Source organism: Lepisma saccharinum, chromosome 11 (assembly GCF_977018435.1).
Source record: "Lepisma saccharinum chromosome 11, izLepSacc3.1, whole genome shotgun sequence".
NCBI classification, from domain to species: domain Eukaryota; kingdom Metazoa; phylum Arthropoda; class Insecta; order Zygentoma; family Lepismatidae; genus Lepisma; species Lepisma saccharinum.
This window is the reverse complement of record NC_139239.1, coordinates 13,450,067-13,472,929: the sequence shown is the minus strand read 5'-3', so window position 1 is coordinate 13,472,929 and position 22,863 is coordinate 13,450,067. Positions and strand designations below refer to the sequence as shown.

General features: G+C 40.5%; 1 protein-coding gene across 9 annotated transcripts in view; it reads left to right on the top strand.

Annotated features, from left to right (window-relative positions):
* Nucleotides 1-22,863, top strand: part of LOC145994644 (semaphorin-1A-like) — a 487,954-nt gene that overhangs the window by 371,072 nt on the left and 94,019 nt on the right. For all 9 annotated transcript variants that reach the window (XR_014442390.1, XM_083130750.1, XM_083130748.1 and 6 more), the window contains exon 6: nt 15,128-15,235. Coding sequence is in view for 8 of the 9 variants with exons in the window: in XM_083130750.1 (XP_082986876.1) it covers nt 15,128-15,235 (108 nt within the window). In the remaining variant the exon portion in view is untranslated. The remainder of the gene's footprint in view (nt 1-15,127; nt 15,236-22,863) is intronic.

Sequence of the window (22,863 nt, the reverse complement as noted above, 5' to 3'; positions counted from 1 at the left end):
GGTTTATTCCACAACTACAGTGAAGCACAAACATCAACACCATCTATTGTCTCATAGGCTAATCATATGATTGCATGCTTTGTTTATGATTCCTGTTAATTCATTATTTTAATAACAGGTAGCGCTTTCTTTTAAAAATGTACTTATTACTAGGCGCTAAATTGTCAAATTAAAAAATAATATTACAAGTTTGATGAAGTTGTACTGATATTATTACTAATTATTTTTGCAAATATCGATTCTAAGACGTTTTCCTAATAATTACTGCAAGAATAAGACTTCAACATTTTACAACTGAGAATCGCATTTTATTTCACACTAACAATGGCCAAAAATCCTGTTTGGTAATTTATGGTGCACCATTTCAAATTCAAATTCAAATTCTTTATTTGCGTGGGCGAGGTTCAGCCTGATGCTGTTCTGCCTGACCCCTTTGAACTTGTAGTCTTGATTCCTTTGAATTTATCGCGTCTGATCGTGTGCATTTTAGTGCAAGATATGAAACTTGAGCTGCTAAATGTATCCTTTGATGCATGTTTTGGTATACACTAGTATATACAATTTAATAAGGTACTGGAGTCAAAAGTATTAGGCATGTTTGTGTCCGTTGGCATACATTGGGTTCTGTATGTAATGAGTGGCTATTATACAAACATGTACAATGAGCCTTTAGAATGCAAGAAAACGGTTTTTTTCCTGTTTTTCAAGGAGGATAAAGCTCTAACGACTCTCGACTGCAGGTCGTTCGTGAGCGAGACAAGATAAAAAGCCGCCTAAAACGGTGCTGGAAGCTACTATCGCTTGGAAAAACCAACACAGGCAACATAAATAAGGCATACTTATGATCAAAGATATACAGAACGAGCGCCGTTTAGCACTGCCATTCCCCTTCTGCCCCAGTGCAATGCTTGGATCCTGTAACTTTCGATGGTATTTCAACGTTGCATGACGATCGTGTATCGAAGATGACTACCTTAATTTGCTTACCTGTTCTTATCAGGCACGCCACAGGTCCAAGCCGAAACAAACCTCTCATTACCTTCCCTCTGGTTGGCGTTTTTAACCGCTATCAAGCTCCTGCAGCCAGCGTCCTCTTTTGTTTTCGTCCCGAAGCCTCTGATTGTGTATATTTTACTTTCTTCCTTCGATTCTGTCGGTAAAAAAGCATTTGTTTCAACTGCTCCTTTGCTGGTTTTGCTCTTTTAGAGGAAGTGTTTTCCGTGCATTTCGTGGAAGCACGAGCTTTTAGAGTAGCTAAGTGGTTAGCGCGCGTGCTTTTGGTTCGAGCGATCATCGATCATGGGTTCCATTGCCCTAGCTCTATAGAATGGTGCAGTGAGAGAGAGAGCATTTCGCTCTAGCGCCAAATAGTTCGTAAGGACGACGCTAGATAGCGTACGGAATTGAGAGGTTCTTGGCTCGAGCGAATAACGTTCGAACAGGGAAAACTAACTGTATACACTCGAAGCCCAGTAGTATACATTTATCTTAATTTATGGTAGTGGGCACTCAAACATGGAGATGATGTTAAAATGAAGTTTAGTATATCTTACCAATGCAATAATACATGAAAATTAAATAGATGATTGTGGGCTGAAACTGCCAGGACGGTCATTTTACATATAAATACATGTGCCTACTATTACTGTTACCGTAGCACGCTCGAGAGTGGAGGACTCGCGAACGAGTACGAGCGAGCGAAATTGGTGCCATCCAGTACTCTACTTAGCACCGTGGGAGCTGCTTGAAAAGAAGTGATAGTGACAGGCTTTGGTCTAAAAAAACAGAAAACAACGGTGAAGGTACTCTCACTTAGTGTTGGGCGATATATCGTCTAGACGATATATATCACAATATCTTGGTGATATATCGGTGATTTTGTCGGCGATATATCGTCATGATATTTGGCGATATATATCGCGTTGGCGATATATCGTCAGTCACGATATTTGGCGATATATCGTCAGTCACAATATTTGGCCATATGTATCGTGTCGGCCATATATCGTCAGTCACGATATTTGGCAATATATATCGTCGGTGATATATATCGTTGCGATATATCGTCACGATATTTGGCGATATATCGTGGAGACGATATATCGACGTAATCACGATATGAAAAAAAAAATATCGTATAGTCTGTGATGATATTTCCTTGACGATATATCGCCACATCAATAGTGTTGCCCACGGGACGAGACGGGACAGGCTTTTAAAAATTCGAGACGAGACGAGATTGATCATGTGTCCCGAGACAAACGAATATTTTCGAGACGAGACAGTATTTCACAGCATTTCCACGAGACGAGACAGGCCAAAGTCGACGTTGAGATTGAATTATAAACTTCCAGAGTTCGAACAGTTGAAAATGGTTGGAAAAGTATTCCAACTATGAGAGCCAACAATCTATCTGCATACTTCCCTACCAGTAATAAAATAATAATAATAATAATAGTAAGGCTTCCTAGCAAAGTAAAATTTAATCGAAAAATAAAGACATTGTTATTCCATTAGAAATTTACAATAAAATAAATATTAATTAATTACATACAATATTAATAAATAAAAATACTATAGTCTGTGGTGACTTGTTGGCGAAAAATAGTAATGCTCACAATAAATTCAAGAAGTCCTACATGTTTATAATATTCATTTTCTTTAAAAAAGTGGCTGCTTTAATGGACTTGTGGAGTTACTTACTGGCTTAAAAAATAATTTCTGTAATTTTGTTGGTTGCGCATGTACCTATTACGGCTGCAACGTTGTAGGAAAGTTCGCTCTTCTTTTTAAAAGAATTAAAGATCGCTGATTTGATTTAAACGTCCAAGTGTATTCTTTCGTTTGTCGAATAGGTGCTGGCCCTCTCAGATAGCATAGTGGTAATGCTGCCACCGTGTAATCAAGGGGTCCGGTGGAGACAAAGAGCACGTTATAATATAGGACCAGTTCGTGTTAGCCCATATAGACTTAAAGTGAACGTTACAACAAACAAAGAGTTCCTATGCTCTTCTTTCCACAACCATTGGCAACGCTGAACGAAAGGTGACAACGGTTTAATACGTGTGGAAAATTTGCGTCTCATGCAGGTCTGTCGGTAGTGCACGTGGGCGTGGTGGAAAGATGTTGCCAGGTCATTGGATATCGCAGATGCTATCGTCATTTAATCCGCATAGTGCGAGGTGGAGACACAGGGACGTGGGTTGGGAGTGGTCCCTGCCTATCGTAAACAATGCACGTACAGGGTGACACGAATCTCCAGGTAACAGAGCTTGAAGATGAAAGAACATGATGGAATCCCAGTTTCCCCTCATGCGCAAGAGGTCATGGGTTCGATGGATACGTTATGTCGTGATCCAGTCATGCGCGTGATGTGGGGGTATCGTATGTCACTGATCGAAAGTCTCTCGGTGCTCCGTTTCATTACCTCCCCCCTCTCTCTCTATCACACACACACACCCACATGCCCACGCGCGCACACACACAATTTGTGTAGAAATTAATTACTTGTTCTGCTTTGCAGTTGATTTTTTTTTTTGCCCTGTAGTACACGTAGTATGAGAATTAACTTTCTCCTTGGGAAAGGGGGTCTGTTTTCCATTGCTGGTCTCGTGTGTAAATGGGGAACTTGCAATGAAATCACCCTCATTTCGGGAGACGATATACGAGGGTAAGTCAGTAACTAGGTCACAAACGTTGAGATACTGACTTGAAAACTGTTCAACATAATCTCCACCAACGTTGATAAACTTATCCCATCGCTTTATCGGTGCACAACACCTTCTTCTAAAAATTATTTGGCCTTATATCCCAGCCAAGCCACAGTCGCATTTCACGTTCAACATCTTCATCACCCGCGAAACGTTTCTCCGTCTAGCGAGAATTTATCGACCCACCGTCTTACGCGACAAATACTTCTCAACAGGAAACATTTCCTTATGAATATCCTTTGCAGAAATTCCTTTTGTCCACAAGGAACACTACAGCACGCTGCTCCTCTTAACGTACACTTCTCGAGCACGGTCGCCATTTTTAAACTCAGCTGCCCATGCGTGCGTCTGTTATGTAGCGACTGCTAACTGAATATCATCAAGCTGGATTGTGCTACCACCTAACGACATATTTTGAAACTACTCGCTACTATTTTCAGCTATCCCAGACCAGTTTGTGTCCTATTTACTGACTTTTACTCGTAAATGCTCAGTATTGTTATTGGTTTAGTAATGGTAGCAATAACCAACAAGGTTTCATATTACCAGTACCATGGAGATCCATAATGAAAACATTACCATCTTGAAAAACATTGCAATTTACCACAACATGAGCAATACCAAATAAATTAAGCACGTGAAACAATGTAACATGTAGGTAAAGTATCACATAATCAAACGTTTCACAAAAAAACAGATTTCTAAGGCTAGAAAATCGGCCAAAAACAAAGGTTCCTCTCGAACTTCCACCATTACACAAATGGCGATTTCAGGGGTCCTATTACGCTCAAGGCAAAGTAATAAACAAGTGACATCTTTCATCACCAGAGTGCAGCTGCGTGTTCTTCAGATATTGACGGTTTCCATATTACCATCTCTTCCTCTGTGATAAACGAACCTTTTGCACAAATCTGTGCCTAATGCCGTGTAAGTGAATATCTACATGCTTCGGTCTTCGCGTTATTTTGAACATTCGCTGTTGAACGTAAATCTGAATACAAGATATTCTCCCAATATCAGTGATTGACGAAGACTGGAATAAGCGGTAACAATTACGTTTAACTTTTCTTATCTCGGGAGATCAAAGTACGAAGTAAAAAATTAAAGCAGGGGCGAGAAAGGAATATCCTTTCAGATCTGTTTTTAAGCCACAATTTTGGCGGCTGTTAAAACGGGTTTTAACGCGGGGTCGGAGGTTGTATCTCGGCGCATTTACCGAGAGACCCGTGCTGATGGAAGATGCGCCCCCTACCAGCAAGACACTGAATCTCCGTAATTCCGGATCTCGTTTTATGGACCAGGAGACGGGAGGATTTATGGCAGGCAGGCGGCATGTGCTCCTCGGCTAAAGGTCCGGAGGTAAAAATTCACGAAGACGCTTCCATCTTGCAGCCTTGATACTGAAAGTGTGTCACGTGACGGCTCTCGCCGAGATGAAAACAAAAGACAGCGCAATAAAACTTCGTTCGGAGGATGCTGCTTCGAAGATTGGTTTGAGGGAATATGATGGAATCACCCCTTCCTCCACTTCCACTCTCCTTCGAATGGTCCCTACCTGCGCCCTAAATGGCTTCTTTTCTTATTCTTTAGTTGTGTAGGTTAAACCTTATAATTTTTTGTTTGTGTGTATTCTTACTACTCTCATCCGTAAAATCCTTGTACAAGTCCGAAATAATGCATCAGGTTATCCTGCTTTTGAAGAATAACTCGTTCTTTTATAATGAATGTAGTTCGTGTGTAACTTGAAGGACTGTATCTCGGAATATCTGCCGATCTTTGAACACAGAGAGCTCGATGTACGTCAAAGCAAACATGCGCATTTAGTGCATCAGTTGAAACAAGTCATTTGTGTAACCTGGTTTATTTGAAGTGGTTGTTATTGATCTTTGCAAATGATGCATTTTTTGTGTCAGTGGACACATTTTGGATTCTGTGTATACAGCGTGCATAATAATAGGGATCTTTGAAAGAGTACCTACTATTTACTCTATATGTAAACATTGCGTATGCGCTTGTATTTTCCTTTGACTTTTGGCTAATCGCAGTGATGAGGATGATTGATGACTGGATGACATTGATGAGAACAAAGAAACGCTCATGACCAAATCAGGACTCGAACCTTATGGCGAGATCTACGACTCGACACACCCTATCACTGAGACGACTCTTTAACAGAAAAAGAAAGGTTCTTCACATTCTTGATCATACACTACAGGTATCGTGAAATCTTGGTTCGCATCCAGTTGTCCTCAAAAGTGGCGAGGCGGCCTCGATTACCCAGATGTTCCTCACAGTCCACCTTTACGGAACTTAGATCTTTCTCAGACTTTTACCTTCGATAGCTCCCAGAAAAAAAAAGATGCTCTTTCCCCGGGCGTTGCTCCCGCTTCGTCATGTCACAATACAATTTCTCATCTTCGTTTTGATTTGCTGTGGCAGCGTAGCGTACACAGAACCAGCATGGACTCTTCCCGTTTGTTTAAGGTAGCGGAAATAGTCCTGTTCTGTTCGCTGTCTTCCTGTGTTCCTTGTTTACCTGTCAAAATTCCAGTGGAGTGTGATGGTGTTTGGCACCTCACATTAATCACACGGCGGTAGGTCGTATTGAAAAGAATGTTAACGATAACTGTGGTACGTGGCTGGAAACTGGAGCAAGCACCTCATTGTATTAAGAATCATGTACGAAATCCACATTAGATCATGGCAAATGCGTCCTCAAATGGTCAGACTTGTACTGCTGCAGTAAGTTTCTCAAGTTCATGCCAAAAACTAACGCAGTTTACAAAAATATCCCTTCATCAATTTCATCATACCATCACTCATTCTTATTTTCGCGATTATATATACTTGTTTATATATACACACACACACGTAATAGATGTTCCGTACATATAGCTTATGCATCAAGACACCGAATGGATGTTCCATACTTCAGCTTGTAGTGAAGAGATCCCGGGTTCGATCTCAGGTAGTTCGGATTCCATTGTAAAGTCTAGGTCCAGTTTCGAGTAGCCTATCTGAGCATAAAGTGCACTTAAAACAAACTTTGACAAACTGTGTAGCTATGTTCTGGTTCTGGTTCTATTCCAAACATGGAGTACACTTCCAATGTTTCTGGTCATACTTCAAAACCCAGGATACATGTTCCATATTTTCTACTCATGTTTCAAACCACAAATCACCTTCAATGCTCTTAGACATCAAGAAAAGAAGTACACGTTATATACCACATGAAATGAGTATGGAACGCTCCACAACGCACGTTCCACAAACCACTTTCATGCCATACTCAAACACATCAACTATAACATCATTTCTTGGGAATTTAAACTTTTCACGCTTGCGATATCTAAACTGATTTCAAGATATCGCCAATGTGTTCAGAATAAGCATTAGCTGCTCTTGTAATAGAGGTTTCCCTCCCCACGTCTACCACCACAGTGCATTTGAACGCTGAAATCATCCACGATCACACACTTTGCACAAACATTTGGAGTGTTTTGAAATCCATTTCCCTCTCCGCTCTGCCCAATTCCTATGTTTACTACGAACCATTCACATTCTCTTCTCTTCTACCCGTTGTCTTTTCAAGTATAGGCCACCTCTGATGACTCCCAACCTTTCATTTTCTGTAATGGTATATCTTTATTCCATTTTCTACTTTTCCTTTTTCACTAATTTGGTTTTTCCTGGTGTTCTGTTTCGCAAAGGTTCATTGCTTCCACTTCCCACTTGGGCCCATCTGTATTCAGAGCAAGATTTGATGTTCCGCAGTCGGTAATGCGTGAATCATGATAATATGATCCAAGAGTGTTGCCAACTGTTATATTTAAGATGTCTCCAAATACGACGCGCGTTTCTCTATATATCTACAGGTAACAACGGGGATCTTAGAATTTTCACTTAATTTCTTTGTACGCTCCAGATGATTTTAATCCAAGCGTGATCAACCAAGGAAATGCCGAAGAAGAAAAAGAAGGGTAAGATAAATATACGTATAAGTATTGCGAAAGAGGATGAATAAAAACACTGGGAAAATTCTTTCAAGATTGCGTGTGGGGTGGAACGGTATAATTTGTGGCGGAAATATGCACAGTTAGAAAACTTGAGATGGAAATATTTGATTTTTGACTTTTCTTTTCTGCCACTTACTGCTAATCGCGTCTATGAGGATGAGTGGTAATATGATGGATTTGATGAAGGGGCACTCACAAAGAACACCCATGCCCAGAGCGGGACCTCCTTTGGTAGCACATTGTTCTAACCACTCCGCCGCTGAGGTCGGCGAGATGGAAGTAGAATGCTCAGGCCCATACCATCTCCATTGTACTGTGAGGAGAGTGTTATCATGTTTGAGCCTGTTTGTTTGGTATAGCCAAGCAAAATTTATTCTTATTGTCTCGATTATCCAGAGACACTCCTAGTAAAATGAGCAGCTCATGATGGTGTTATATTATACAGATGCATCTTTGAGTTTATTTCCGTCTAATCTATCTCATCACTAGAGCCCGGAAGTTGGCAAAATGAATCTTTTTATCTACTGGATATATTGATAAAAATTTTCCGGATATACGTTTTTTATGTTGTTTCGAATGTTTTAGAAGCCTTTTCATTTTGCCTATTTTGCCTATTTGGGACCCCACTGCCTATTTTTAATTATAATGCCTTTTTTTGCCTTTTTCAATGAAATTGGACGATTTTTTTAAAAAAAGTGTGTATATAAATTATTTTTCTCCCAAAAAACGTTGTTGGCATTTATTTTTCTTCCGTTTATTATGTGAATAATTTTCGCTTTATTTAAGTAATAATGAACTCATGCATGTTTCAACATTGCTGAAGGAGAAAAGTGTGAGAGAAAAGTATTTCATGCTGAGTTAGGATATTGGCTTTCGGTTAACATTTCCTTGTGCATGATTGACTGCTGAAAACCTGTTGCAGAACATCTGCACAATTACGTCATCACGTCCAGCGTCCGTGTCAGGACGTTATTGACAAGAAACAGCACTAATGCCCAAGGGCCTTTGCATGCATTCCAAAATCAAGTTCTCTATCTTTAGTTTAGTTCTGCACTTTGGAGGGAAAGGATCGTGTATTTGTCATCATGCCAAAATTTAGTGTGCCATTAAGTGGTAAGTTACATGGTTACGTGCGTGAATTTGGTGAAAATTGAAATGCTCTTCCCAATGTAGATTTTAACATTTTGCCAGAAATTATAGAAAAAAGTAAGCGACTTCCAAATGTGCCTTTTTTTTGTTTATTTTGCCTTTTTTCATTTTTAGTGCCTATTTTCCACATTATAAATGCCTTTTTGCATGCCTATTTTAACGAAAATAAATGCCTGAACTTCCGGGCTCTACTCATCACTAACTGCCCATTGAATGAAGTGCGTAAAGAGAAATTAATCATCAACATGCTTGCGTTAAATCACCATAGACCAATTGTATTAGTCATCACGTAACACAGAGCACTTTCCAGACCGAAATTCCACCAGTCTGCAACACTGGTTAAGCCTTGCGGAGAATCATCAAGCAGTTGGTAATTTTGAAACGCCGGGCCCCTCGACGAATAGCGGATTGGTCCACGCCTTTTTTGATCCGTGTGCCACGTGACTTGAGTATACGTGCCGGAATGGGTGTACGGGGGGAGACGGTGGCAAAACGCGAGTTCAGTGACCACCGACTGTTGTTTTATTTTTTCCGGAAATGGAACATGCTGAAGGCAACAGAAGCGAGTCCTTCTCCTCCAGGATAGGCATCAGGCAACCGCTAATGGACTCATCTGCAAGTTTTGGGCGTCTCCTGGACATTCTACTTGCAAAAGACTCCAGAAGCTCTTCCGTCTCCCTCTGGTGGCAAAGTGATAATTAATGGTTACGTCACTCTGAGACGCACTGCCTTATGAGGATGCTGAACACTATCTGGTTGAAGAACTTCAACCCTCGCAGTCCATCTCTCATGTGACCGTCTTTGGTACGCGGAAGCCATAACTGTCTCTTCAAAAATCTTTCCTATTATTAGCCGCACCCTGTATTCGTCCTAAGTGATGGTGTTAGCTCACCGTGTGTGATTCATCCCCTGAATAATATAGTAATAACATTATTAATAAGTAAGAGTCTATTTCGATGTACTTCATATGGGTTAGCTCTCATGCAGTGGCGTGCCCAAGGGAGCGTTGGTGGGGGTCATGGCCTCCCTTTCGCCCGTCATTCCTTAAAAAAAGTCAAAGGCAGGAAAAAAAAGGCAAAATGAGGACTGAATACTAAAAAGAAGTATACGTAACCCCTTTTATAGAAACTCCTGGGCACGCCACTGCTCTCATGTAAACTTGGAGCTTATTATGCCCCAATGCATGAAGAAATCTCTCAGTTCAGAGGCGACGGAGAGGTACTAATTGTAAGGAAAGAGCCCATGACAGCATGTTGCTATTGAAGCCTTACGTTGCAGACAGGGCGCTCAAACAAGTTCCTGAGCATGCAGTTTAATATATAGGCCGACTTTTCAAGTATAACAAGCGAGTTAACACGATGGGGTTAATTGCTAAATACCTGCTTTAATAACCAGCGCGTGAAAGTAACATGACAGGCTATAGTAGAGCAACTTTTTCGAAGGCGTTGCACTCCCAAAAAAGACATTCCACATGCAAGTAAAGCACCCCCAAACTCGCATATCTGGTTTTTGGCGCGAACCCAGAACGCCCAAAGAATAATAGGTTAATTTGGGTGTATTGCTTGTAATCTCCTACGCTGTTTTTTCTTCTACAACCACTCTTTTTATGTTTTCGCGGGCTTTTTCGTCTCCAGAGGTCGTTGCAGTCACTGTAATCTTATCGGTAACGGTCGTGTCTTGCGTCTGCCGCTTCCCTCCCTTTACCCGACGAGGCGCACACCTGGAGATGCCATTGTTTGAGGTGGACTGGCGTGGGTGTCCAATTGAAACCCGACTCTTGTTGTGTGTAGAAAAGGCGATCCCGGAAAAAAAAAATGGGATAGAGCTCTGGAGATAGGTTATCTTGCATCACCATTTTTTGGGAGGGAGAGGGTAAATGTTGGGTAGGTTTCTTAGAATATGCATGAGGCGAAGTGGACCCTTTCTTCCGGGGTTGATGCTAAATCATCTTCTTCTTCAAAATCCGAAGGCGGGTCCGCGAAATTATTCGGAGAAATGGTGCGATTTTGATCTACAACAGACCATTTGGTCGGGCTGTTACCAAGCATCAGTCTTGTTCCGCACACCACCCACTAGAATCGTGAAGCAATAGTGCATTTACCAACAAAGCTTGCACATGTTGCAATGCGACTGGGAATGTTTTTATCATGACGGACGGTGGTATACAGCGACAGGAGACTTAAGAAGATCTCTGAATTCCTGTCTCGTTCTCATGTCGTGACGTCTATGGATAGTTAATAAAACAGAACATTTTTTTTCATTTTCTACCATTATAACCTATACCTGTGTAATCAGAGCACTAGAGCAATTTTTATTTTGATAAGAATCTTCTTCCACGTTAAAACTAATTTCTGTGAGACTCAAACTAGACGAGTTTCGCAATTATATGCTTCGAGCCTTTTTCCATTACTTTTTTTTTTACTCCTAGTAATATTAATAACAGCACAATGAAGCTAGAACTCTAATGGAGTTTCGGTCTCTTAGAACTACATTTATGTTTCAAGTCTTCGTACTGATCCTTTTGGTCAGTTCGTTCTTCTGTTTTATTTTCTTACGTTTTCTGTAACTATACTTTCTCATGCATCACTGCTACTACTACTACCACACTGAAAAAACACTGGTGTTAAAGCACCACGGTATGGTCCGCACCACACTCGGTCAATGCTTAACCTCAGTAATGAAAAATGGAGTTAATCACAACCATTCATATATGTTATTTTTACGCCACACATTTTTATTTTTATTTCTTTGTTTTTTAAATATACAGTGTACCAGGTTTCATTTAGTTTTTGATGCGATTGCTCCTTTTCATCTTTTTCCCATTCTTCCACGACATTATAATTTTCAAAACGGAATGTATAGTTTCATATGATTCTCAGGTTTCATGGAATGGTATCAACTCTCCCTTCTACGTAATGTATTTCAAATCTGAGCTTTTGTGATTTTTGTGTCAGCACGGAATTTATGTTTGCCTGAAATTCTCTCCTTCAGCAAATTTTAGTGCAGCATTCGTTTTCAGATTTTTCAAACATTTTCTGCGATTATGTTCATTGGAGATCCATACTCTTCTGTATTTTCAGCATACATCGTCGTTAATTATACTTGCAAGGAAACGATACACTGCAACGTTAATATGGAATCTATATATCAGAGTGACGAATTCTGTTCTTGGGGTACATCCATCATGATAGTATTTAGTAATCATGAAATTGCTTACATCACTCTGTCTATATCCTGCACACACACACACACACACACATACTACACAGGGAATGTTGTGTGTGTGTGTGTGTGTGTGTGTGTGTGTGTGTGTGTGTGTGTGAAGGTAATAATCACTTTTGGAAGTTTCTTGCTTAATGAAAACTGCTGGAGATGTGAAGATGAACCTCCCCCTCCCTTTTTTTAGAGTGATGGTATATGAAGCAGGACCCCCCTTCATTGTACGCTGACAGCCCGTGATGGATTTTCCTGTTGAACAACTTCCACCATCCAATCAGCGGGCTGCCAGAAGACGGCGAAAAAAAAAGGGGGGACGCGGTTATTGTCTTCCTATACTTGCACACCAGCTAAAGAATCATTTCTCATGCCTGAATCAGGAATTCCCCAACCCTCATCCACCCCCCTTTCCAGCCCTTCTCTTTCTAATAGGGACCCGCGCATCGATAATTAAAACTCCTCCCACAATTCCCGAGGAGTAGATTCTCCAGTTTTGGGACATTAGAGAATCGAAGGTTTGAAATTTGGAGTTGTATTAGCTTCATTTCTTCGCTTGATGAACAATGGAAGAATTTTTCCCCTCTCAATTTGGATATATATTATAGATACGTGTAAACTTCCTAGAACATCCGTTAGAGGACTCTGCACTTTAAAGTAGCAGCAAACGATTGTTAATCGAGAACGAGAAGTCGAATTCGAGGCGAGATCGCAGTTTAAAAACCGAGACTTGTCAACACGTCCTTCAGTTTGATAAATTTTAGATTGTTCTTGAAAAAAAAAAAAAAAACGCTTAAGTCAAAGAATGCAATTTTACAGCACACAGTTATTTATGATTGTTCTTTGGTACTACTTCACTATACCGGAGACACCTATCAATGATTTATTTTGCAATTTTTTACATTGATAACGTACTATTCTGCGTTGCAGAACATTTCTTTAGGTGAAATAATGGATTTCTAACGAAAATAATGTCTATTTCTTACATACGATAGCCCCACGAACCATCACGGGGACGAGGTATGCCTACTAGGTTAGGTTAGGCCTGTTAGGTTAGGTTCCATTAGCACTCCTTTCGTTCAGTTTAGCATATACGGACAACATCGGATTTACAAATTCCACGGCATCTTCCACACCCCGCAACAACTTCACGACGCATCCTCGACACATCATGTTGTAGCAGCAGCAATAGCGCGTATTGTGCTCTCGTGCAGAAAGCAAATGGCGGCAGCAGCAATAGCGCGTCGGAAATAGATTTTCGTAGAAAACCACATGCATTCGCATTAAAATGGATCAAAACTACATTCCCGAACATCAACAACGCTACAGAAAATGATTTGCGTAAGTACTTTCTCCTGTAAATTTGAAGAAATCCGTCTCCGGTATAGTAAAGTGTTACCTGTTCTTTTAATACCAAACATTACAGATATGATATACATGTTGATCATCACTGTACTTGCCGAATATAAAATTATACTATGGAACGATTCAAGCATATAAAGGGGTGATTCTTCGGTTTATCCAGAAATTTTCATCGGGGGAGGGGTAGGGACGATTTTAGAGGGTGTAATGATAATAGCATAAGATGACCAAACATCGAGCTTCTGTGAGGGGGTACGGTCACGAGAAATTGTTTTGTTCAAGCTCTTGTTTCCTTTCCTTTATTTTCCCTCTCATTTCACATTTTATTCTACTCTTCTTGTTTCTTTGTTCCAGAGACTTAAGTGTGTTATTCCTGTCTTCTGACCGTATCGACATTTCTATGTAGTTTTCGTAACCCTTATCTCTACTACTTGTTAATATATTGTAATGCCTGTTGAGGAAAATCTTTGGCCTTGGTGCACTTTATTAACTATGCTCTTTCATTTTTGCATCTTTTATTTCGAGAATCGAGACGAGATGAAGACTGGAGGAGACCGAGAACAAGACTGACGTGTACATCTCGTCTTGTTAACATCCATATTATCAACTCGGCTCATCTCACTTCTTCTCGTGACTGTACATGTACAGTCAGCGTCAAAAGTTGTTATAGAGCGTTTCAATTCAAGTATACGAAATTGCATACCTTGCAAGGATGTAACAGAACAAATCTGATGGGAAAGTAAAGGTGACACTTCGTTCTGTTGCTGCAGTACAATCAGACTTGACACTGCCTGAGGTCAGAATCGATTCTAGATCATTTGATTACAAGACCGTGCCTTTGCGCGAGGGGTTACTTTGGCTTGATTCAAAGGTGGGTGGCGAGAGAGACTACCATTCTTTCTTCCCTACCGTATCTCCCACTGCCCTCCTTTGCAGGTGTATGCCATTACGTTCTCCCAGGCTCTATGACTTCTATAGAGATACAAGGAACAGTGTATGTTTTCCCCTACCGTCTTCGACCTGGCTTCACGTCCCCTTATTTTATTTTTCTACGTTTCTTTTGCCTCCTGTGCTTTTATATATATAAAAGTAGTACACGACATCGAGGAATGGAAAATGGATTTCTTATCTCCATCCGAGCGGGCCGGGTAAGAGAGGGGGAACATCAGCCTTTATGGGAACAGACTGGAAGACTGCGTGACACGGGAAGACATTCGAAATTTAAATCAAGATGATGCTCCTCCTCACACCGCCCACCAGTGCCATCTGCAGTGGGATAGACTTACGAAGCGTCAGTATATTGCAGAATGTAGGAGCTGGAGCCCCAAGAAGGTGCATCAATATTTGTGTCTTCCAAAGAAAGGAAGACGAGAAAGGGAGATGGAATATCGGACAGGTCGGGTCGGATGACTCGTGACGTCATGTCAAGATTTCAATATAACGTGGAACATATATTTGGGGATCGTGAAGGGGGTTTGTCCTTGGAAAGTTTGAAATTTCAATCTGGCTAACGTGAGATGTATTTCTTTTTATTAAAATTTTGTAATATTTCTTTGGATTGTAGATGTTATTGATCACGCTTTATACTATGACTTTATGTATTGGACTACTATGACGTAAGCTATAAGTCAACAAGCTGAAACATTAATATTTATTTCTCATTTTGGTTTATTTCAGGATGACTGCCAGAATTACATTAGGATATTGGCTAAGATTGCCGATGACAAAGTGTTGATATGTGGAACGAACGCTTACAAACCATACTGCAGGCATTATCAGTACAAGGTAGGTCGAATATATAATCATTATTTTATGTGATGTATCATTAAGTTGGGTTAATTAAGGTTTCATTACAATGATAATATGAAGTAAACAAAGCAGGAGGAAGTAATTTTCTGTGTTGCTCTCTATCTTCGGTTTAGCCTAAAGGACGTATTACGCGTATCAATAAGTACTTTCTGACGTGGGCTTCCGAATCAGAAAGCAACGTGTGAAATAATGTTAAAATCACGTTGGAGATATAGAGTTGGTTTGGTATTTGTGGGGCCGGCCCCCGTGGCGGAGTGGTTAGCACATCGCGCTACGACGCCAGGGGTCCCGGGTTTGAATCCCGGCCTATTCATGAATGTTTGTGAGTGTCCATTTATCAATTTCATCATATACTCACTCATCTCTATCTTCGCAAATTGGCCAAAAGTGACACAAAATAAAGCAAATCAATTAATCAATTATATTTGTGGAAGCGGATCTAATAGCTCTTTCATTTTACTGACACCAATTTTTCTTGTCACATGCTTCTCTTCAAACCTCACTAGCTGACAGTGTGTTAAAATGATGTGGAAGTTGATGGTTGTAACGGTTATAACAGCTTTCAATGGGGAAGTCTTTGCGTGTAATACACCCTTAAAGATATATTACCATCCCAACAAGGATTCTGCAAACTAAATTATTTCGTCTCCCATATCTGCTACATGTCTAGTACATATGAAACTTTGTGTATTACATGTGAACTGTTGCGTAAAGAGTTTTCTGTTTCTTGGCAATATAATTAGTGCTTAAATAATTAAACATAGATATTGGGCCTCGTAATCGAGAGGCTCCCTGGTTCGATACCACGTGGAGGAGCATTGCACAGTGGTTCGGATCCCACTTTAAAATGTTGGTCCAGTCCAGATTAGCTTATTGTGCATAAAGTGGACTTAAAACAACAGTTCAACAACAGAGCTTGGATAGTACAGATAATGTTTATTGTTTTCCAAATTAATTTATATTTTTATGTACAGTGGTGAAAGAATACTCCCCCCCTCAATATTACTTGTAACTCTATGGGGGAATTACTTTTTTCCACCACTGTACACACTTCTTCTGACACAGAAAGTACAATTGTCGCATAGTTTTATATGATGCTTATATGTGATTTAAATACTGTGTCTCCTAATCGTGACTGGACTTACAGTTTAAAGTTAAATGAAGCAGTGTACCCGTGCATCCACTGCAGGGGCTCGAGCAACGGACAAGTACGCTCTCGGAAAGGCGCTAAGATTTAGTCTATCGTGTACAGCAATTATTTTCTTAGTTTTAAAAGTTATTATCAATAAGATCCCTAGTAAATATTATACAATATTTGCATAAATTTAACAGCCTCCTATTGAGCTGGATATATCCTGCAGGGAAATCTTGGAAAACTGGGACACTTGTAACGGAGAGGGATTTTGGGAACTGAACCGTGAGATTTTCCATTAGCAGCTTCTGTTTGGATGAAAGGGAGACTAGCAGAAGGGTGAGGGATTCGCGAAAAGGGGAGGTGGGGGTAGATTTGACAGAAAGGGCATTTTTTTACTCCCTACTTTATACCTTTCATCTTTCCTTTTTGCCTCCGACCTGTGTGTGTGTTGTGTTTCTGCGCACTTCATGCTACCAACCACTGCAGTTCTGATTCTTTTTCCTCTGCTATTTCTCTCCCCCTCCCCCGCGAGTTTCTCTCCCATGCTTTGCGTGCATGCCGTTCTAATTGTGTGGGAGTGGACATTGGTGTAGGGGGTAGCGTGGTTGAAAAGTGTGAAAAGGCAGATGTCAGGGGAAAACATGTAATCTCTTTATCTGAGAATCAAGAAATCGTTTTCTCTCCCCCTTGTCTTCAGCAGTGGGAAACTTTGCTAACTTTCTTCATACTTCCCTTCACTTCGATCGAGCACGTATCTCTGCATAAGCGTTCCTGCAAGGGTGGTAGGTCTGTAATAAATAGACACTTTCGGGCACTTTGCTTGTGCATAAACTGCACCAGCCCCTTTTTCAAGGAAGCAGAAAATGTTATCGATGATCTTTAATGCGCTATTCCAGTACAACTAACGCTTTGGTTCTATCACCTATCATCAGTGGCGTGTCCAGGATTTTCGAAAGGGGGGGGGGGGTTACGTATACTTTTAGTCGTCTCTAGTGTTGCGCGATATATTGTCCGGACGATATATCGCGATGTTGAAAAAATATCGTCCACGCGATATCAACTATACAATATATCGTCACGATATTTTGGCGATATATCGTCACGATATTTTGGCGATATATCGTCACGATATTTTGGCGATATATATCGTGTTTGCGATATATTGTCACAATATTTTGGCGATATATCGTCACGATATTTTAGCGATATATATCGTGCCAGTGATATATCGTCACAATATTTTGCCATCGTATATCGTGTCGGAGATATATCGTCACGATAATTTGGCGATATATTTCGTGGAGACGATATATCGCAGATATCACGATACGGAAAAAAATCGTATCGTATCGTCTGTGACGATATTTTCTTGACGATATATTGTGGTATCAAATTTCGGATATTTATTTATTTATTTAGTTTTGTTTATAATGGCGAAGATAAGGCTTTGTAGCCTTTTCTACCATTTAACCATGTTTACATCGAAATATCGTCCGTCCCTAGTCGTCACCCGTCACTTTGTCATCATTTCCTGCCTTTGACTTTTCTTTTTAGAAATACTGAGGCCAAAGGGGGAGTTATGGCCCCCACCAACCCTCTCTTGAGCACGCCATTACCTATTCTTGTCTACAGATTCTACACTTATTCTTGTCATGTAAAATATCTAATCGTGACAAATCTCTACCGGGTAGGAACTTGCCTCCATTTTCCGATTGCTGTTTTATATCCACTTTATGCACAGATAAGCTAATCGGGTATCGAACCCGGGACTCCTTGATTGCAAGACGACGACGTTATCACTACGCTATCGGCAAAACCATTATCTTATCGTACTTTTTCTATTACGTTTACGTTGCTAATTATGACAGTGAGTGGTGATTAGATGAAATTGATGAAGGGGACACTCACGAAGAGCACCCATACCAAGTCCGGGATTCGAATCCGGAACCTCTGTGCTAACCACCCCACCACGGAGATCGGCGACACATTTTGTGCTCTGCGTGAAGGAATACCTTTGTCCAGACCGCAACTCCACACAACTTCGGTGGCGAAATCGTGAGTCGTTCACTTGATGTGATTAAAGCATTCGTTATGAGAAATAATGGTGTATGTGTGTATATATATATGTATGTATGTATTTTTAAAGGGGACCTCATCCCATATTAAAGTTCAGAGGAAAATATTGGCATTTGCGGATATGAAGCTTCATCCCTCTATTTTCGGTTGGGCTCCTTACTCGGAGAATTGTGACAAAATCCCAAGGTTTCTAGAACCCTTATTACGTCATAACGGGAAGGAGATTTTTTTGTGACACATATTATTTTGGAATATACTGTATTTGTGGAGAGCGCTTGAGCTGTTGTAAGGTCTTGATGCATCGATCGATACAGTGTACCGCTGCAGCCTAACTACCACAGAGTGCTGAGTTCCCGAAATTGATTTCTTTCGCCCGCCGTTATGTGAATAATGTAAGGGGGCAATGCGGCATGTCCTTACTTACAGAAGACCTCTGCAGCAAGAAATGCAGTGATTGCCACCACACTCAGTTGGTGTCGTCCTAATTGCGAACACTTGCTGCCTGAACAGGAATATACTCGAAGGACTATGTCCTAATTGCGAACACATTTTTCTGCCGTGGGACCTACAACTTTCTCTCACACTTCCCGAATCTATTTAACGATTTTTTTTATTATTTTAAAGGGACTCCGTTTCAGACTTGAGACTGGTCAGTGTTTTGTTGGATCATTGAAAATTCGACATGATTAAAGTAGTCGCCAAAGTATATATAATTTAATAATAAAAGTGTGGCCTATTTTGTTGACCTAACAAAGCAGAAGACCGTGACAAATCAATCAGGTTGCTATTGTTGTTAGTCAAACCAGCTGTCTCTCTGCTTCACTACCTGATCATTTTTTTGAAAACAGTATTTTCAGTTTCGTGTGTTCGCAATTAGGACATGCAATTACAAGGGTTGGATAAAAAGTAATGGCAACACTGGTATAATTGCTAGTTGACTGTATGGGCAGAGGAGCACGTGTTACATTCCTTCAATGTCCCGCAGTGACCGCCCTATAGCACATATGATGGCTTCGCGCATGTCGTAGTGCTTCCCGCCCAGTGGTTCCTTCATTTTGACAAAACGGTTGTAATCACACGGTCTCATACCGGTGAATACTGCGGATGTTCCAGTACCTCCCACTACCAGTTATGCAGGAGCGCCGTCACATTGTTCGCAGTGTGACACCTTGCATTGTCAAGCAGGATGATGGGACACCTTGCCGTCGCTTCCTTCTTAATGCGAGACGAAGGTGGTGTTGCAAGAAGGTGCAGTAGTAGACTGCGTTGACCGTCTGCCTGAGAGACGTTGTTCTTCTTGCCTAATCATATTGTTAGGGCGCTTGCACTCTCGTCCTCTGCTTCAGAGCACTGCTGTTTTTGACTGAATAACATACAATCGCTCCCACTCACTATACTTCCTCGTCTGACATTCCTTTATCAACCACGAAACGGTTGTGGCGCTGTGACTCGCCCCTTTCACGGGACAGCAGTGTTGCCATTACTTTTTATCCAACCCTTGTATTTCTGTGTTCGCAATTAGGACGATTTAGGTGTTGTTCGCAATTAGGACACAACCCACTCAGACCGCTCCTCTGGAATTTCCTATAGATTGCAACACTTGATATGTAATTCATGAATACTGGGCTGAGGACTTATATGAGTTAAAAACTAGCAAAACATACTTGCAAATGTCCCGTAAAAACCTGTAAAATATGCACATTAAAATTAAACAGCAATTACGAATACAATTATACTGGTATGCTATGCCAGTGTTTCTCAACCGACGAGCCGGTGGTGGGTGGAACCTGGCTTGCATTAAAGCGTATCGCGAAATGTTTCCTTTTAGTTTACACTAAATTTTCATTGACAAATATATCATAGTGAAAATATCCTGATTATTCGGAATTTTTCGGTGTCCAAAGTTCAGAATCGTAATGAAAATCAACACTTACCAAAGTAATTTAATAATGTTGGCCTGAGGAAACTTCAAGATTTCAGTGGTTCTACTGGCTTGAAATCTAATTTGAAAACTAATTGAAACCTAATTTTATGCAGCGTGTTCCGAGAAACAAATGCTCACCGTTTAAAAACAGAGGAAGATGTTTTTTATTTACATTAATGAACCCAACAGGCTGACGCCCAGTTAGAGAGATCATGTTACATAATGGAACAGAGATACAGGTTATCATACATGTTCAGTGAGCGTTATTTGAGAGTGTTTTCGATGCAGCCTTTTAAAATTGCATATGTTTTTCATTTTACAAGATACAGAAACTCTCCGTGTTTATTCACCAATAGTGAATACACGTGCTTGCGCATGCGCGGGTTGACCCTTTCCCGAGACACACAAATGTCACTTTCCACATAGTGCACCCTGGACTGCACTTTGCAGACTATCGAAGCTCTGGCGTCTGAACTCGCAGCCATTGTGCCTTTGTGGGGATTGTGTTGTGTGTCGCGATTGTGTGTTTGTGATTGTCCCTTCTTATTACCATTCATCCTCATCTTCGCGATTAGCCAAAAGTGGCAGAAAAGCGAAGTAAAATAGGCTAAATCAACCAACCAATCAAATAACTTTTGCATGTAAATCAGCCAATGAATATGAACCAGTGTTTGTTTAAGTTATTTTACGTCCCTTTTCTGCAACTTTGGCTAATCGCGACGGTACGTGATGATATGATGAAATTGTGAAGGCCAGGCCAGGATCGAACCCAAGCCCCCGAGCGTCGTAGCGCGATCACGAAGGTCGGCACGAACCAGTGTTGCTTCACCCATTTTTATTTCCCAAGGCATGCAAATTAGCGACCCGCAAATCCACGAGGCGGTCCCCTGTCCAAACGTTCCCCTTCCCGCTGATTGTATGGGTTCCGCAAGAACATTTTTTTAAAACAGAAACATGCTTTCTATTCCACTTTCATTAGATTTCCCCCTTCTTTCCACAACCTCCCCTCGAGCTATAACGCCCCTCATCTCTTTACACGAATGAAAATCTATTACGTTTTGGAAGTGAAGGATAGGGTGGAAGGATAATGTTGATGTTGAGAGAACCGCCGAAAAGAGTATGAAGCGATAAAAATAGGATTAAATTGACTCCAAGAGGGAGAACCTCCCCCCTTCTTTTTTTGGGAAGCATCCTTTATCTGGCCCCCTGAGGGGTTGCAGTGCGCAAAAGTTGGAAGTAATTGTGCCTCCTTCTTGTCGTAACATGCTGGGTTTTCCCACGAAGCAGGATAATACTTTGAAAGCGCTTATAACAGTCTCTGCTTGAACTGATGTGAAAGTGAGACATTAAGGGGAAGGGGAGAAGATATTGGATATCGGACCTCTTGCAGTTTTTTCCCTCGCTGCTTACCAGGGACCGTCATATTCGTTATCATCAGTATTTGCGGGGTGGCCAGGGTGTTTTCCTCCCCTTTAAGCTAGGATCAGGGGCGTAGGCAGGGTTGATATTAAGGGGTTGCACGTACAGGGTAATAAAATGGGATAGTATAAGATTTTGGAAGTATCGAGGAAATTCACTTCTACAGAGGAAGAAACGAGTCTTTCTTAAATATATATATATATATATATATATATATATATATATATATATATATATCTGATGGCGGTCAGGCATTTGTTTAAATAGAAACTGGGATCCATAAACAGGGTGACTGCTCACCAGGAACTCCGGGAATTATGCGTGAATTATTGGCTCCGGCAATTGTGCCTGAATTCTGCTTGAATGTTTCTCCGTAGACGTGAAAAATTGCAATTTCATTAATGGATTAATAAAATATACTCACAAATGTTCTGAGGCAAGTTTACCACAATTTACGTTTTTTTTTTATCGAGGAAGAATAATAAATCTGCATGAAAAATAAAACAGAATTCTCTCAATCCATTTACTTTGCTAGTGTCCCTTGCAGAACAATCTATCTGACAGACGGAAGATTATTGCAACATAGGATATCTTGAAGTTGATAAGTTAAATTTACGTTTAAAATTCTTATACAATTAATGATTTTTTCGAAGATTACAATAACATTTGTGACTTGTGTTTGTTGATGTATTTTGAGTCTGAGAATGTAAAATGGCAAATACAAACCCCGCACCGTAAATTATTTTCAATATATACCATTTAATTGAAATGAAACAGATTTTGGATACATTGGAATCACACAGACCCTTTATAATGTAAATATATTTTGTGTGTGTGGGTGGTCAGGGGCAGTAATTCGTAAGGTTGACATGCAGAAAATATCTGCTTCTAGCCTTGAATTTTTGGAAAGTTCGCCTTGAAAACCGGGAATTATGATTGAATTTTATCGTGGTCCTAGAGTAGCCACCCTAATAAATCCCACCTGTTTCTTTGTAGAATTAGAAAATAATTTATACATAATGGCCCTTTTTTTAAGGCTAACATCTACGT